The sequence below is a fragment of the Mirounga angustirostris genome, unplaced genomic scaffold (assembly GCF_029215605.1).
Source record: "Mirounga angustirostris isolate CCGP_5_RB_7025 unplaced genomic scaffold, mMirAng1.0.hap1 SCAF_11, whole genome shotgun sequence".
Classification (NCBI taxonomy): domain Eukaryota; kingdom Metazoa; phylum Chordata; class Mammalia; order Carnivora; family Phocidae; genus Mirounga; species Mirounga angustirostris.
Window position 1 is genome coordinate 37,866,687 of NW_026991719.1, and position 16,899 is coordinate 37,883,585.

General features: G+C 42.1%; 1 protein-coding gene and 1 non-coding gene across 2 annotated transcripts in view; both read left to right on the forward strand.

The window, feature by feature from the left end:
- LOC123845764 (amine oxidase [flavin-containing] A) overlaps window positions 1-16,899 on the forward strand; it is a 70,259-nt gene that overhangs the window by 7,431 nt on the left and 45,929 nt on the right. The window contains exon 2 of the mRNA XM_045876562.3: window positions 12,703-12,797. Coding sequence (XP_045732518.2) covers window positions 12,703-12,797 — 95 coding nt within the window. The remainder of the gene's footprint in view (window positions 1-12,702; window positions 12,798-16,899) is intronic.
- Window positions 16,138-16,210, forward strand: TRNAM-CAU (transfer RNA methionine (anticodon CAU)). The gene has a single exon. It is a non-coding gene; the product is annotated as a tRNA-Met (tRNA).

Below are 16,899 nucleotides of genomic sequence, written 5' to 3' on the forward strand. Positions count from 1 at the left end.
AGCATTTTTGGCATTTTAACCCATAACTTGGCAGCAGACACTTGTGGTTTTGTAGTGATTAAGAAAAACATTTAAAAAACTCTGCTTATTTTTGGCGCCTTAGTTATTTAGATACTTTGAGGTTCAATGCAGACAGGGCATTAATGTTCTGCCTTTTAGAACACTTCTTTGCCTCTGTTTTGTATTTTTTTCTCAAACTAGGATCCTTTCAGTTTAGAAATTTGTTGATGTTGAACAAAAAACACAAGAATATTTGGGTTCTGATTTTTTGAAATCTTCGTGGTTGAATAGATTTGGGGTTTAGCTGACGTTTAATGGACCGTTTTTGCATTTAACCAATACTAATTGGCTTGACCCAACACGTAATCCTCAGCTAATGTAAAAAATATATTTAATAATAGATCTAAGTACAGTATAATTATATAAGTATAGTGTAACTGTAATGTAATTGCATCACAGAGACCCATAATTGAGAAAGAGAAAGGTGGAAGCTTGTTATTGGCGAATATGGGTCATACAATCTTTGTGCAGATGTGACATACACATATTTTATATATAACCGATCTTGTCAGTATTTGGATTCAGGTGTACCCAGAAAGACTGAGGTTCTGTTGTAGTTTTAATTTTTAAAAAAATTTTTAAAAGATTTTTATTTATTTACACAAGCAGTGGGGAGGGGCAGAGGGAGAAGCAGGCTTCCCGCTGAGCAGGGAGCCCGACATGGGGCTCAATCCCGGGACCCCAGGACCCTGACCCGAGCAGAAGACAGACACTTAACCCGACTGAGCCACCCAGGCGGCCCCCTGTTGTAGTTTTATATCACATACAAGCGTTTGCAAAAGCATAGACATCCAGTCAGCCCTTGTTTGAAGACCATGCTTGCGTGTACGAGGTGGGTATGGTTCATAATGACAGTTCCTTTTCATGTTAGGTTTGAGCGATCAGAACTGCACAAAATTATCCAAAAGTAGTTTAGTTACATTTTTCACTATTGTAAGGTTTGAGACAAGTTGGTTGTTAGGACTGTTTTTTTGCCTTTATGGTGAAAAATATTTTATAGTTTTGCCAGGAATTTGTATTTTCTTCCGGATGATCTGCTCCTTATTATGTTGTCATTTGGCATGATGAATTAGGGCAGCTTAAAATCTTTTTCTTTTTCACATTTAAAAACAATTTTTTAAGTCATCTCTATACCCATCTCTATAGCTCAAACTTACGACCCTATGATCAAGAGTTGCACACTCTACCGACTGAGCCAGCCGGGCGCCCCCAGGGCAGTTTAAAATCTTTAAACTATGGTTTTGTCATTTGTAAAATTAGAGGTTGGATTAAGTTGGATTATGTTATACGTGATATATCTTCCAGGATCTCTTTTAGTAATTAGTAGTCATCCTACTGTCTGTCTCTTCAGCTTTCTCTTTTGAATCCCCTCCTCAACACGTTTTTCCTTCCATGTTGTATTCTGGAAACGGTTTGCATGATCTCTTATGTTGACGTCCTACACTAACTTAAATCCGAGTCTGGGGCTCTCTTACACATGCTCATTCACACCTTCTCCATGACTTCTCTGAGCTTTAGTTTCAAAGCCCTTTTGTAGTTGTTGCTAAGCCAAAGTAAACAAAACCCCACTTTATAGCAATAATTAATCAATTGATTAGGTAAAAGTGTCAATAAGAACATAAACATCAGATGATGAGCTTTGAGAGTTGAGTTTATTACATATTAACCATGTTCCAAGGTCACAGATTTGCAACCTGTAAAGGCTCACAGGGACCAACACAGAGGCTCGGAGGGATCAAGTGAATTACCAAATGCCACAAACTTGACTTTGGACCCCTAAAATGTTATGCAGTTTTGCTTCTACACCCCGCCTCGCAGGACTTGCCCTGTAGGCCCATTCCTAGAAATAAATAGTTTACTTTACTTTGACACTTTATGCTCTAAAACCTGGTGACTATTGTTTCGCAGTAATTTATATTTTAGAATATGTTACATGGCATGTTACTGCTTCACGAACATTTATACTTAAAAAGATGGGACACCCTATTAAGGTCAAATGACTTTTATAGGAAGAATTTATTTCCTTTTTTGAAAAGTCCATACCTGGTGTGTTTATGATACTGTGTAGCAATTGTTCGACTAGTTTCCATCAGTGGTTCTTAAGCTTTTGGATGGTATCTCCCTTTGAATATCTGATGAAAGCTACTGAAACTTTCCACCAAAAAAATGCATATTTTTACTCATAGAATTTTTCTCCCTGCCCCAGGCCAACATCAGATGTTATGGAAATGCCATCAGGGTCACTGTCCCTGTAGTATAAATATTTGGGGCTGAGACTGAGACATCACAGAAGTGGCAAAAAATAATTCAAAGGATTCATTAGGTCATTAGACAGTTACAAGTAATGAATATGTAAATAGATAATGATAAAAACAATCAAGACATCTAGGCTGAAAAATAAGGCACATGCATCTCCTGTATTAAGTCATGATAAATCAAGCAGTGAACCTGACATGCTTTGGAAAAAAAGAATTTGGGGAGACAACACGGGTGAAGAAAATGGAAGGCTGTGGTGGTTGATGTGATTTTTTAAAATAGTTTTCCAAGATTGGTACTTAAAGATTTTAGGTATTGAAATGAAGCCACTGATATTAAATATACATTTGTTACTTAACATGCATTTGTCATAGCTTATGCTCCTCGGTCATTGGAAGCATTTGACAAAATTTGGACCCAAGTAGAAGAGTGAAATTTTCTAGTTTATCTGAGAGTCCACTTGTCTCTCCAGTGACCATGTGACACCCAGGAACCTTCCGTGCCGTTCCAACTAGAAACCTGAAATGCTGTTGGTGTTTGAGGTTATTTGGGGGGTTCACTGCTGGCACAGACAAGGGAAGCAGGAAATGACAGACAAGGAAAGTATTTCATGGAGGAAGTAATACTTGACAGAAGTGTTGTGAGTTTTGGATAAATTCCGAAATGCAACAAAAACGACTTTTTCTTTTTTTTTCTTTTGTTTTTAAAATTAGAAACTTTTTTTTTTTAAAGATTATTTATTTATTTGACAGGGAGAGAGAGAGAGAGCACAGGCAGGGGGAGCAGCAGTCAGAGGGAGAAGAAGGTTCCCCACCGAGTAGGGAGCCCGATGCGGGGCTCGATCCCAGGACCCCAGGATCATGACCTGAGCCAAAGGCAGACGCTTAACGACTGAGCCGCCCAGGCGCCCCAGAAACATTTTTTTTTAAATTGAAGTGTAGTTGACACATCATGATGACCTTTAAGGTGACCGTTTCCAGATTAAATGGGTTTGCTTTGAGCTGTGCCTTAAATTCCAGACCTTTTTCTTGCATGCCTGCCTGTGTTTGTTCATTGATTCGCTCATTCATCCATTCATTCGATAAATATCTGTTGATCGAGCACTCACTGTGTGCTGTGAGCAAAATTTATGTTTTCCTGCTTTGGGAACATTGCTTCTAAACCTTTAGTGTGAGCTGATGTTTGACTATACTTTTTATTGTCCTCAGAGTCTGGAGTCCAAGAGTCCATATGTACAGTTATGTAAGAATTCTGTTGGCCAGAGATCACGTTGCTGAATAATGGAAAGTTAACTTTAAAAACTTAATATGTGATACACACTCTACACATTCCTAGGTGGTGATGAATGTGAAAGTTGAAGAAAAATGTCACTTTTAGGATTTAAGAGGAAGAACTAGGAGAGGCAGCAGAGCGTAAGCTGCAGCTGCACTAAAGTTTTGCTTCAAAACTCTTAGCTTGTGCTCTAGGCATTGTTCACCTGGGTCCCTGTCCAGGGGAGTTTATTACTGTCAATATTTGGATATTCTTATAAGAGATGAAACCAGCTTTCCCAAAGTGTGTTTTGAGGAGGAGTTTTTTTAACAGTGCAGACGGTGCAGAAATGCTGAGTTGAACAGGTCTCTTCACTGCAGGACTTATTAGGGCCTTTCATATGCCAGTGTGTGCCACACATTTCCCAGAAGGAGAAATGGCATATGTCGCAACATCCAGGGACACTGATACTTTTCCCCTGAGCATCTTGAGCACTAGTGTTCCCATAAAACATTTTGGAAACTATCGCTTTAAACCACAGTGCATCTTAGTGTGCAGAATCTAGGGACAGCGGTGTGGAGGGCCCTTGGTGTATTTTTTAAAAATTTATTTATTTGAGAGAGAACACAAGTGGGGTGGGGGGGGACGGGAGAGGGAGAAGCAGATTTCCCCCTGAGCAGGGAGCCCGATGCGGGGCTCAATCCCAGGACCCCAGGATCATGACCTGAGCTGAAGGCAGACACTTAACCAACTGAGCCACCCAGGCGCCCCCCCCCCCGGTATATTTTTAAAGTTTCAGTGAAAGAATGGGGTGGTTCATGAATTAAGGGGTAATTGCATTCCCCAACTCGGGTGAGATCCATTTATCTAAAGTGAAGATGAATGCTGAACAATAATCAAATTAATTAGGACTGTCTAGACAACCAGTCTGTTGAATTTCGGGCAAATTGAAGTTAATTGTTAGCTTTCATCTATTTACCATTTGAGACAGCACTGTCTTTTAGCTTATCAAAGGGATTAGAAGATTTGGCATTTTCAAAAGCAGAGAATTATTTCTCTGAAAGGAAGCACAAATGCAGATGGATATAGGGATCGGAATGGTTATATATATCCAGGACAAGTTTGAGTGTGCATTGATACTCTCTGTTCTCTTTTGCTAAAAAGTACAATACTGGGTCAGAGGCCAGAAAATGTACTTGTAGTATAGACTCTGCTGGCTTACTTAGGCATAGACGTTAAAATGATGTGGCACCCTGTCCTTGTCAGTCTTTCTTAGTTGCTCACGATAAATATAATCAAAGCGTTAGAAACTTCCCTGTTGCCTTCATCCAGGTGAGCATGGTTTCGTTTTCTCAGTATGCAACTATTCTATTCATTGCAACAAGCATTTAAGCACCTGCAACACGACAGGATCTATTCTGGGATGCAAAGATGTATAACACATTTCTGGTCTCAAGAAAGTCCTAACAGACTAGTTACGAGTCAGATCTCTGGGCAAGGGGTCATGATGCCTTGGACGAGGGCAAAAGGCCACCATGACTTGGACCAGAGTGGCTGTGGTTGCAGTGGGAAGCAGGTAGATTCCGAACATTGTCTGAGGCCACAACCAGGAGGGCCTGCTCCTCGAGTGGATGAGATATATGACAAAAGGAGAAGAGTCAAGAATAGCTTCGAGAGTTCTGACCCGAGCATCTGACTAAATGGTGGTGCCATTTACTAAGTTGCAAGGGGCCAGGGGAGGAATGAGTTCTGGGGAAATATCAAATGTCCTGCTTTAGATGTATTGAGCTGGAGATGCCGCAGTGACCCTACTTTCTTGGGGGCATCATTCCAGCGCTTTATGTCTGGTGCCAGGTGGCACTGGGTGCTAAGAAGAAAAATAAAACAGGCTGACAGGGACAGAGTGCGACAGAAGATTAAAACCCTTGCCTGTATTGAAAGTGCAATCACCGGACATTTTTCATGAGGAATATGCTCTGTTTCAGGGTTTGTTCTAGTGAAGGAGTGGAGACACCAGGTCATTTGTTGTGGAAGGAAAACCAGAAATTGAACTGGAAAGGGTAGCGCAAGTCAGATGGACGAATTCTTTTTTTCCCCCCTCAAACAGAGTGATATGAATGTACTTGAAGAAGGCAGGTGAGGGGAAGGGCCCTTGGCGAGGTAGAGGTGGCAGGGCTAAGTGTGAGGCCGGGTTCCACAGTAACAGATTTGTTCCCCAGGAAGCAAAGGACCATTTCTTCGAAGGCTTCATTGCAGATATTACAAATTCCTTCGCCAGGTGCGCTGTGTGGGTGAGATCATTCCCTGCACCGTTTCTTTGGGGAGGTTGGGCACCGCAGGACATTGAAAGCAGGGCAGAATCTGTGGGAACACGGTTTCCAAGGGCAGTGGCTTTAAGAAGCTGGAGCTTGGTTTGAGGTTGCCATGGCGCCACTGTGGCCTGCATACTTCATCTCATCCGGGCCCTTCTGGTCCGATAAGCAGCAGTAACAAAAATAAATAAATAAATAAATAAATAAATAAATAAATAAATAAATAAATAAATAAAGTATTTTGCTTCTATTTGCTCTATAGTATCTCAGATCGAACACGATTTCTTAGTATTGTTATATAAAACAAAACAATTGCCTGAACTCTCAAGACGACATGTGCTTTTAAAAGCAGCCTTGCTTTTTTTTTTTAAAGCCTGTCTAATACATCCTTTCACCTATTTTATTTTGCTTTATGCAAAACCCAAATGATGGAAGAAAAATTGGAAGGGAAACTATGTTGTTTTAAACTCCTCATTCCTGTTTAGAATACTTAATTGCAAAGTGATTAAAGATTTGCTTGCGCCCTGCTCCTCCAATTTTCCTGTTTTTCAGATTTTTTTTGTTATTTATTTATTTATTTATTTATTTATTTATTTATTTATTTATTTATTTTGCGTTTTGAAAGTGATTGGATCCTTATTTACACAGTAAGTTTTTATCGAACTCTTTGTGAACGTGGCTTCTCTGAGCTCTCTACTCTCATAGAAAACCACAAGACATTTGGGAGTCCGCGTTCTTTTCCTCCTAAGGAGTTTGGTTTGCCATGATTTGGGAGAGGAACGGCTCTTGGTACAGATGCAATGAATGGTAGATTTTACCAGTGCCCACTTAGACCTCTTCCTTACAACGGACCCATGGGAGAACAGAGACTTTAGACGCAAGGACACTTGAGCATCTAAGACACCTTTCCAGGGTGGCCCTTCATGCCTCACAAGCCAATGAATCTCATACACCTGCTGATTTAATACACACTCTCCCCTCCCTGACTTTATCCCTCTCCTCACGGATCTGAGGCCCAAGAGTTTATACCTCTAACAGTGTGTGGGGGAGCCGGCTTCTACTGGCTGGAAAGGCCTCTTTCCAATTCCACATTCAGTGATACCACATTGGTAGCTTGAAATAAGTAATTTGAAATCAGACATGATGGGAGTGTCTATACACCGCGGAAACCCAAATGGTACAAATCAGGTGACCTCTTCCTCCCCACAGCCCAGAGATGGTTGTTAACCATTTAGCGGCATACCACTATATCAAACCCTTTCCTTATTTTAGCAGGGGAGGAGGGGATGGTGCATACCAGGAGGGCTGGGGGTGGGGGGCAGGTCTTTTCTATCACTCAGGATTCCATGTGGCAATGAAATGATGGAAAATGAATGAAAGGGGGAGCTATAGTGTTCAGTGCTCTTAGCTTTGGCTAATCTATATTTCTTTGGAACAAGGTGAACATTAAATCTATATGAGATTTTCTCTTTTCATAACAAATATGAAAATAAAAAATATTTGATTATAAAATCTTTTTATGGAAGGAATAAGTCATGGAGACGAAAGGTCCAGCATAGGGAATATAGTCAATGGTATTGTACTATCGTTGTATGGTGACAGATGGTAGCTACCCTTGGGGGGAGCCCTATACTGCAATTAAAAAAAATAATAAAATAAAATCCATTCTGTAGTAGCTACATTATATTTGGTGACTTGCCTTCAGACTTAAAAGCCTTTTCTTTTCTAACAATTTTATCCCATTTACAAAAAAAAAAAGCCAAATAAATATTTTGAAAGATAAAGGCAGAAGCCCTTAAGCTAATCTGTGGAGTTGACAATTGAGATATGGTTTTTTTCTGTGAATGATTCTTGAGTTTTGTTGTGATGAGGGGAGAGTAGAATGCATAGCGATACACAGAATAAGAACAAAATAAGAGTTAAGGAGTGTAATCTAAGACTCATATCTTGAAGCAGGCGTTGGCTTCATTTGCTTCATTCAAATCAACAGCCGCAGTTATAGTAGAAAAACTTTCCTGGACTGTAAGTATTTGCCTGTGCTTTATTTTCCACTTACTGAGTATTCAAAAGTAGTTATTATTATTCAAAAATAAACAGTCGGTTAAGCGTCCGACTCTTGATTTCCACTCAGGTCATGATCTCAGGGTCTTGGGATCATCGATCTGGTGGGCTCCCTGCTCAGGGGGGAGTCTACTAGAGATTCTCTCTCCTTCTCCCTCTGCTCCAACCCCCTGTGTGTGAGCTCTCTCTCTCTCAAATAAATAAATCTTTCAATAACTTTTTTAAAAAATGGCACCTTTTATTTCCATATTCGGTATTTTCTAATTTTCCAATTATCGTGGAAGTTCCTTATCAGAGTCTTGTTCACAATAAACACACAAACTGAAACATCGGAACCCCATTTATTCAGCGTTGTAGAAGAAATATTTCTTCTAAATAACGTACATCTTCCCTCTTCAAATTCCAAGGCCTTTTTAAAGATTTTCCTTATTTATTTGAGAGAGACAGAGAGCGTGTGTGCGTGAGATGCTGAGCATGGAGCCCCACGTGGGTGCGATCTCACGACCCCAAGATCATGACCTGAGCTCAAATCAAGAGTCGGATGCCCAACTGACTGAGCCACCCAGGTGTCCCCAAGACCTTTGTAAAAGCATTTTTTTTTCTGAAATCCTTTTAAAATGTTTTAAACATTTTCTTTATTTCTTAAACTAAGAGTTGAAACTTTCCTTGCTGAGATAGGCCAGTGCAGAATGCAGAAACAACCCTGTGGTCAGCTTTTTAATTTTGTTTATATCCTAAAATGACCTTTGTCACTGGTGTGGTCATTGTCCTGACTCAGCTCGACCTGCTCCCCCCACCCCCTCTAGCTTCCCAAGTAGTGCTTATTCATTATTGGCACTGAACGCCACTCACCAAACTTGCTTAGAGTTATACATTAGATTTGATTTTGCTCAAGCTCCAGGTGAGGGTGTGAGAAGTAAAATCATTCACTTTTCTGGAGACTTTGTTGTGGTCATACTGGGTGCCTGGCTTTCTCATCTGGGATATGGGGATAATGAAATCGACTCCAAGGGATGGTAACAGGAAAGGCACATGAACGTGATCTGTATCTGTAGCCCCAAAGCAACTGCTAGGCTGCCTCGGGAGCCAGGAGCCTGACGAGGCAGGACCCAAGGCTGCTGGAGGTCAAAGCCACCTCTGCTTCTCCGTAGGCAGCATGCAGAGGGTGACTTTCTCCTTTAGAAGAGCAGTTACTAATGGGGAGCCTGGGTGGCTCAGTCGTTAAGCATCTGCCTTCGGCTCAGGTCATAATTCCAGGTCCTGGGATCGAGCCCCGCATCGAGCCCCGCATCGAGCCCCGCATCGAGCCCCGCATCAGGCTCCCTGCTCGGCGGGAAGCCTGCTTCTCCCTCTGCCACTCCCCCTGCTTGTGTTCCCTCTCTCGCTGTGTCTCTCTCTGTCAAATAAATAAATAAAATCTTTAAAAAAAAGAAGAGGAGCTACCGATTAATTCTAGTAAGCCCTTGGCTGTATTTTTCTAATTGGTTTATAGATTGATTGCTTAAGGGGAACTGGGAGGAAAGTAACCTTTTTGCATCTGAGTTTCTTTGCTTTTAAATATAGAGTGGTACTTTGACATTAGAAGATTTGTGCATAAGTATGTTTTTAATATCAACTTCGTCCCTTTTTTAATGACCCTCAGCAGAAGAAGCCTTTGGCTCTGTCCCAGAGAACTCATTGCACCAAGGTTTGCAGACATTGGTTTGAATTTATTTAAATGTCATGGGATGGAGGCTTTCTTTATGAGCAGATTCCAAAGATTCGTTGCATACCTAAATCTTTGATGAATGTCAGCAATGTAAGGTTACATTGTACTTGAGGAGTCAAAACTATGTACAAGTATTAGCGATAGCAGTGCTGGATATTATGGTTTAGCCTCCCCGCATTCTAGATCTGCGAGACCCAGATTCATCCTTGATTCTGTATATGAACAAAATGCTGTGTCGGTCTGGGCTAGACAGAACTAGCCGTGTAAGAGCTTGACTGTAGGAAAAGCCTGTGACGGATAAAGGGTGAAGAAAACAGGAGCAGGCAAGTCGTTACAAACAAACAAACAAAAACCAGGGTAGTCCTGTATGATTTCCTACAATCTGGCTTTTGTTGATTGCATCCCAGTAGTACTATTTAAACATGTTCCTCTGGCCCCTAAGTAGAAGATCTAGAGGCTTGATCACATTAGAATTTAGTATTTGCTCCTTGTCTCCCTCCCCTTCCTTCCTTCCTAACGACTGGTGTGTTCTTCCATCAGGAGGCAGATAACATCTGGTTCTCTCTCTTCTTTGCGTGATGTTAGCAGATGTTGATGCTTATTACACTAGATCCATCAATTGATTAGGCATTGCAACATGCTGATAGTCTAATTTTATTTGTCTTCACTGATTAGGGAGCAGCAAAACCTCCCTTTGTTAGCTCTTTGGTTGCTTTGCGGTTCCCTGCAAGTCGGAGAGGTAGGATGAATGCCAGATGCTTTTCTTTTCCTATAGGCATTTCCAAACTGGTAAGGTGGTTCCTTAGCATTCTCCAAAGAACCAGTGAGAGTTTTTTATTGGTTTAGTATTATGATGAATTCATGGATTTAAGCCATTGCAGTGGTTACTTTGATTTGATACTGAAATTGTTCCATCTTTGGCCAGTGGGAGTTTCTATAGTTAGTTTCCTGAGCCTTTTTGTCACAATCCTGGCAGTCTCTGATAGCCTCCTTGCTTTCTGGAACGACTTGATGTTCACACTTTTTGTAACGGTTTGAATTTATTTAAATGTCACGAGATGTCAAAATATAAGACTCTCTGTTATCCTTTTCATGGCCGCATAATAATTTATTTATCTTTTATTACCTTTTTAAAAATAGATAATATGTAACATGGTACAGAACCTTTTATTTCATTGCCAAGTTTCCTCTTAGTGAACATTTTGACAATTTCCGAACTTTTGCCATTAGAACAGTCCTACAATAAACTTAATCACGCATATATAAATTTTGTTATACATACCCAATTATGATATGCCTAGGTATAAGATAGCACTGGAAGTACAAATAAATGTAGATTTAAAAATAAATGTGTACACACATATATTTCCTTACTCTGTGAGCTGAGACATCCCAGAAGCAATGACACCCGAGTAGCAAGGAGTGCACCTAGAGCCCAGATCTTGGTTTCTAATACCGTCCTTCAGGGCTGCCTGGATGTGCAGTTGGTTCAGAGTTTCCGCTCAGTTCTCAGGTCGTGATCTCAGGGTCCTGAGATGGAGCCCTGCATCCGGCTCCGCACTCAGTGTGGGTCTGCTTGTCCCTCTTCCCCCCGCCTGACTCTGTCTCTAATAAATAAATAAATAAATCTTTTAAAAAGTACTGTTCTCCAATAAGAGGAACCAAGGCTCATCGGAGATGTGGCTGATTCTGGGGTTGGGCAGTGAAAGACAAACTGAGCCTGGAACATCTTGTAATACCAGAAAGTAAGGAAGTACCCAAGTGCGTGCACATACCCCCCCCAAAAATGATGGGGACGTGGGGGACATGTCAGAGGGGCACAGGAGCCAACTGAAAGATCTCCCAGTCACCAAAGCTGGAACAATTTGAGCAACAAAATAATGTAATATCAGATTATAACCCCAAGCATAAAACAACTATCTATGGATCCATACTGATATAAATAAAATGATTGAATAAGTAAATAAACAGGAGAAGAGAGAAATCTCCTTGTGGGAGGATTCCTAATAATTTATGTAGATACCTCATCCTTCAGGAAGTGGAACATAACTCCGTGCTCCTTAAGTGTGGGCTGTGTGTAGACTTCCTTCCATAGCATACAGGACGGAAAGGGAGAAGAGAGAGTAGTAGCTTTGTAGTGAAGAAACCTGCAAACACCCCTTCAGACAGATGATCAAGATTAACATCAGTGACAAGTCATGTTGATCACATGCATCCTTGATATAATGTTAATCCACAGCGCTTCCCCTACTTTTCTGGTATTACTATACTGGGTTTTAAATCTATCTTTTATGACGGTTTTTCTTTACATGTAAAAAACCTGTTCTCAGCTTTGAGCCAATGAATAAAGTGTGATGCATGGTTCCTACCTTTGGTAACTTTGAATCTAGTGGTAAAAGCAAGCTCTAGCAAGCATGTAATCCAGATATAAATCATAGGATGTGATTACAAGGGTTTTGTTTTGTTTTGTTTTGTTTTGTTTTAAGTAGGCTCCACACTGACGGGGAGCCCCACATGGGGCTTGAGCCCACAACCCTGAAGTCAAGACCTGAGCTGAGGTCAAGAGTAAGACGCTTAACTGAGCCACCTAGGTGCCCCTACAAGGGGTTTTTAAGTTGAGAAAAGCACAGATATACTGAGGGCTGGTGTAGCCAGGGGAAGTTTCTAGGAAAACATACTCTTCTGTTTATGCAGTCAGGTTTTCTGGAAGAAGGGCACAATAAGGGTTGGTTTAGGGGTTCAACACATTCTCTTAAATAGGATTTCATTATCCCCCAAAATACATGTATTTTAAAAATAATTACATTTTGTCAACCAACCTTATGAGAGATGATAAAATTACGATAATGTAATACATTTGATAATGTAATACATTATCAAATTGGTGGCTCAATTGATCACAGTGTGGTCAGACTTTATTAGAAAGATAGCAAAATCAATGGATTACATATGATGCCCTGCATTCATTTTATGGTAGATCTGGCTAAATCTTGGCTATTTCATGTTTGGGTCTTAATATGTTTCTTGATTTTGTTTTTGTTTTTTTCCTTGTAGGATTGTCTGCTGCCAAACTCTTAGCGGAACATGACGTTAATGTTTTGGTTTTAGAAGCACGGGACAGAGTTGGAGGAAGAACATACACCGTGAGGGTAAGTGCTTTTAACACTTACATGTAATATCTCACTCACACTGGAAGTCACAGAGCTCGAGGTCATCTCAGGGGTTCGTGCAGTGAAGCCATTTATCCTCCAGAGCCCTAAACTGCTCCAACAAATAAGGGTCCACGCTTTTCAACAAGCACTTGCAAAGAGTGACCACCACTGACCTTCAGTAGCTTGTATTCTAGTGATGCAAACAAACATGAACAAATAACTTCAATGCACTGTCGTAATTTCCGTACTGGAGACCTAAAGAGAGTATGTAGTGTCTCAGATGGGGTACAGTTTGGCTGGACTTGAAGGGACTATACACCCCCAACACCGTGTGCGCCTGCATGCGCATGCGCGCACGCGCACACACGTGCGCTCACACACAGAGTATAGGGTCCTTGGTGATTTTTCCAAGGATGCACAACTTCAAAGACGTGTGGCTACAGTAAAGCAGCAGCAAAGGTAGCATATTTTTGTGTAACGTTGTCCTTGGTCCTTGTTCCCTAAGAAGAATGCTGCTGCCAGAGACGCTCTTCGCTCAGGTAAGGCCCGCTAGACACGAGGAGGAAGCTCAGTTCTTTTTATACTTGGGCTAACATCACCCTTCTAGAAAAATGCACGCTAACTATGGTTTACTGTTATTCAAGGACACGGTTGCAGGTGGTCAAGCCGGTGGGAGCTGATGAAAGTGCACAGGCGGCCGACATGGGGGAGGGGCGGGAGGAGAGGGCCAAACATGGAAGTTTGGGGAGCACGCAGCTTTAATGGGGGCAGCGGCAGAGGAGTCAGAGAGAAGCAGCAGGGGCAGAGCAGTGCCCTGCAAATCCGTGGATGAAAGAGGAAGGGAGGATGCACAGAGCCAGACGCCAAGGGCATGTGACATAGGATGCGGGCTGCAAAGAGGCCCTTGTGTTTGGCAGTTAGGTCATGAATGAGAGCCTTTTCTTGAGCACACAAATAGAGTGTTTTAAAGGCTGGGGACCAACAGGACAAAACCAGACAGTTGCAGTGACTGGCAAGAGAGGAAGCATCTGTCTAATTAGAAGATGTATCAGACTTACAGCAAAATGGCTTAGGCAGTGCTCATTACAAGGGCTTGAGCAATACAAACATTCGGTTATTTTGCGTAAGAAGTCTGCTAGCAGGGATTCCAGGCTGGTGCGGGCGCTCAGCTTTGTTGTCAAGGCCTTGGGCTCTTCTTGTCTCTCCTGCTCAGCCATTCTTTGCATGTTGGCTTATTGCCTAGTGGTAACCAGATGGCTACTGCAACTCTAGGCATCGAGTCCTCATTTAGGACAGGAAAGAGCATGAAGAGGCAGCCCCAGTTTTCCTTTTAAGTTTGTATTTAAATTCCAGGTAGTTAACATGCAGTGTACTGTTCGTTTCTGGTGTACAATAGAGTGATTCAACACTTCCCTACGCTGCCCGGTGCTCATCCCGACAAGTGTGCTCCTTAATCCCCATCCCCTGTTTCACTCCTCCGCCCCCCCCCCCCCGCCCACTTCCCCTCTGGGAACCATCTGTTTATTCTCTAGAGTTAAGAGTCTGGCTCTTGGTGAGGCGGCCCCAGTTTTAGCTGCAACAAAGCTTTTCCTTTACGAGAAGACCCCGGCAGACATTCACAAGTCTCCTTGGCCAGAGTTGGCACGCATAGCTATCCTTAGCTGCTAGGGAGCCTGGGAAAGCAAGTATTTAACATTTCCAGGCTGCATCATAGAAGCGGGCGTGAGCAAGGCAATATGAATGGACATGGTAGAGCCAACCAACATCTGAACTAGAATATTGTACCAGCTCTCTCAGTATTACCACGCCCTGCTCCTCCTGTCATTCGCTTCCTACCTTTTCAGATGTACAGGGATGTACCATAGGTCCCTTTTCACTCGGCTCAGCTCTAAGAGTGCTCTCCAGCCTTGCTACTCAAAGTGTGGTCCATGGCCCAGCAGCCTCAGAGTCACCAGGGAGCTTGATAGAAATGCAGAATCTCAGGCCCTGTCCAGACCCACTGAATCCAAATCTACCTTTCTGCAAGCATCCCCCCTAGGGGATGGTACGGAAGTGTTGCCCTGTGGTGTGTGCTTGCTTGCTGGCTTGAAATTAATGTAAATCCAGATTGATTGTATCTGGAGAATTTCTGAGGGCTTCCTCAGATGTAGCCCACTGGGAGGCTGTTGGTCTGGAAGCGAGGACCCTGGGATTCTGGCCCCTGTACTCTCTGACACACTGTCTTACCTTGGGTAAGTCCTGTTAGCACTTTACATCTCAGTGTGCCCACCTGGGCAGTGAAGATACAATCGAAATGTACTCGAAGCTCCCTTGCGGCTTCAGGTTCTAGTTGAAGACAGTGTGTTGGAGTGCAAAAGAAGGATTGCGTAACCTGCATGTCTGACCTTATTAGATGCAATTCTCCTGTCATTTTCTGAAAACTATTCCTTCACTTTGGAGATAGTTATTAAGTTATTCCTTAGCCCCATGTCTCTTATCTCTAAAACCTTTTGGTTATTAAAATAGGAGCATCAGTCATGTTGCAGATTCTCAGTTAGGAACAGGTTTCTTGATATAAGGGAAATGAGAATTCCAGCATGCCTGTCCCCTGCTGCATTATTGTCCCAGACTGACTTTTCACGCTGCATCATTTATATATGTCAGCCCCATACAGGAACTATTGTGTATTGAACATGATACTGTAACTCCTTAGGTATATGAGGAAGGAACTTTGAAATGCACTTTGCAATGCTTACAAACTAGGACTTAACATTCATAAGATTTCAAATGAATAGAAGAAAAAAAGGGCTTTGCAAAAAAGGGACAGAAATGGTATTTCATAAGAAACTGAATTGAATATTGTTAGAATTGCTTCTTTTTTCTTTAAATGGGTATCCTTTTTTAAAAAATTTATTTTTTAAGATTTTATTTATTTGAGAGAGAGAGAATGAGCAGAGGGAAGGGCAGAGGGAGAAGCAGGCTCCCCGCTGAGCAGGGAGCCCGACGTGGGGCTCAATCTCAGAACTCCAGGATCCTGACCCAAGCTGAAGGCAGTCGCTCAACTGACTGAGCCACCCAGGCATCCCTGTTAGAATTGCTTCTAAGAGCATCGTCACTTAGGATAATTTGGGGATGGGATGCCCTAAGAGTTACTCTGGATCTTTAAGTACCAAAATGTTAAGTTTGGTATTGTACTTGGCAGCCATTCAGAGAGATCTCCGATGAGTTCAGAACTTCCCAATTTTTTGGGGCACCTGGCTGGCTGGGTTGGTGGAGCGTGTGACTCTTGATCTCGGGGTTGTGGGTTCGAGCCCCACATTGGGTGTAGAGATGGCTTAAAAATAAAATGTTTAGGGATGCCTGGCTGGCTCAGTTGTTAGAGCATGTGACTCATGATCTCAGGGTCATGAGTTCAAGCCCCATGTTGGGTGTGGAGCCTACCTAAAATAAATTAAAAAAGAAAAAAAAAGAACTTCCCAATTTTTCCTTAGTGTGGTTCCTTTATCATTCTTCAGGACCAAATTTATGAAGTTAAAATGCCTTTAGGGCTACCACAGGAATGGTGTATTGGTTTCCTAACATAGTTGCATGTTTGTGGCCTCTTCAGAGGCTGAGAAATAAGATCAAAATCAAGACCTTCAAGATGGAGGCACAATACAGCAGAATATGGTATTACAGTTCCGATATTGTCATGCTGAGCCTGAGGCACCTCCTTTAGAATCTTTCACCTTTGTAAAGAAACATCCTGTAAAAGAAAACAAATGAGGGCGCCTGGGTGGCTCAGTTGGTTAAGCGACTGCCTTCGGCTCAGGTCATGATCCTGGAGTCCCGGGATCAAGTCCTGCATTGGGCTCCCTGCTCGGCAGGGAGTCTGCTTCTCCCTCTGACTCTCCTCCCTCTCATGCTCTCTGTCTCTCATTCTCTCTGTCTCAAATAAATAAATAAAATCTTTAAAAAAAAAAAAAGAAAACAAATGAACACAAAGACAACAAACAAAACCAGAAGCAGACTAAGTACAGAGAACAAACTGGTGGTTTCCAGAGGGGAGGTACCTGGGGGGGGGGGTGTAGACAAAATAGGTAAAGGGGATTAAGAGGTACAAATTTCCAGTTATAAAATA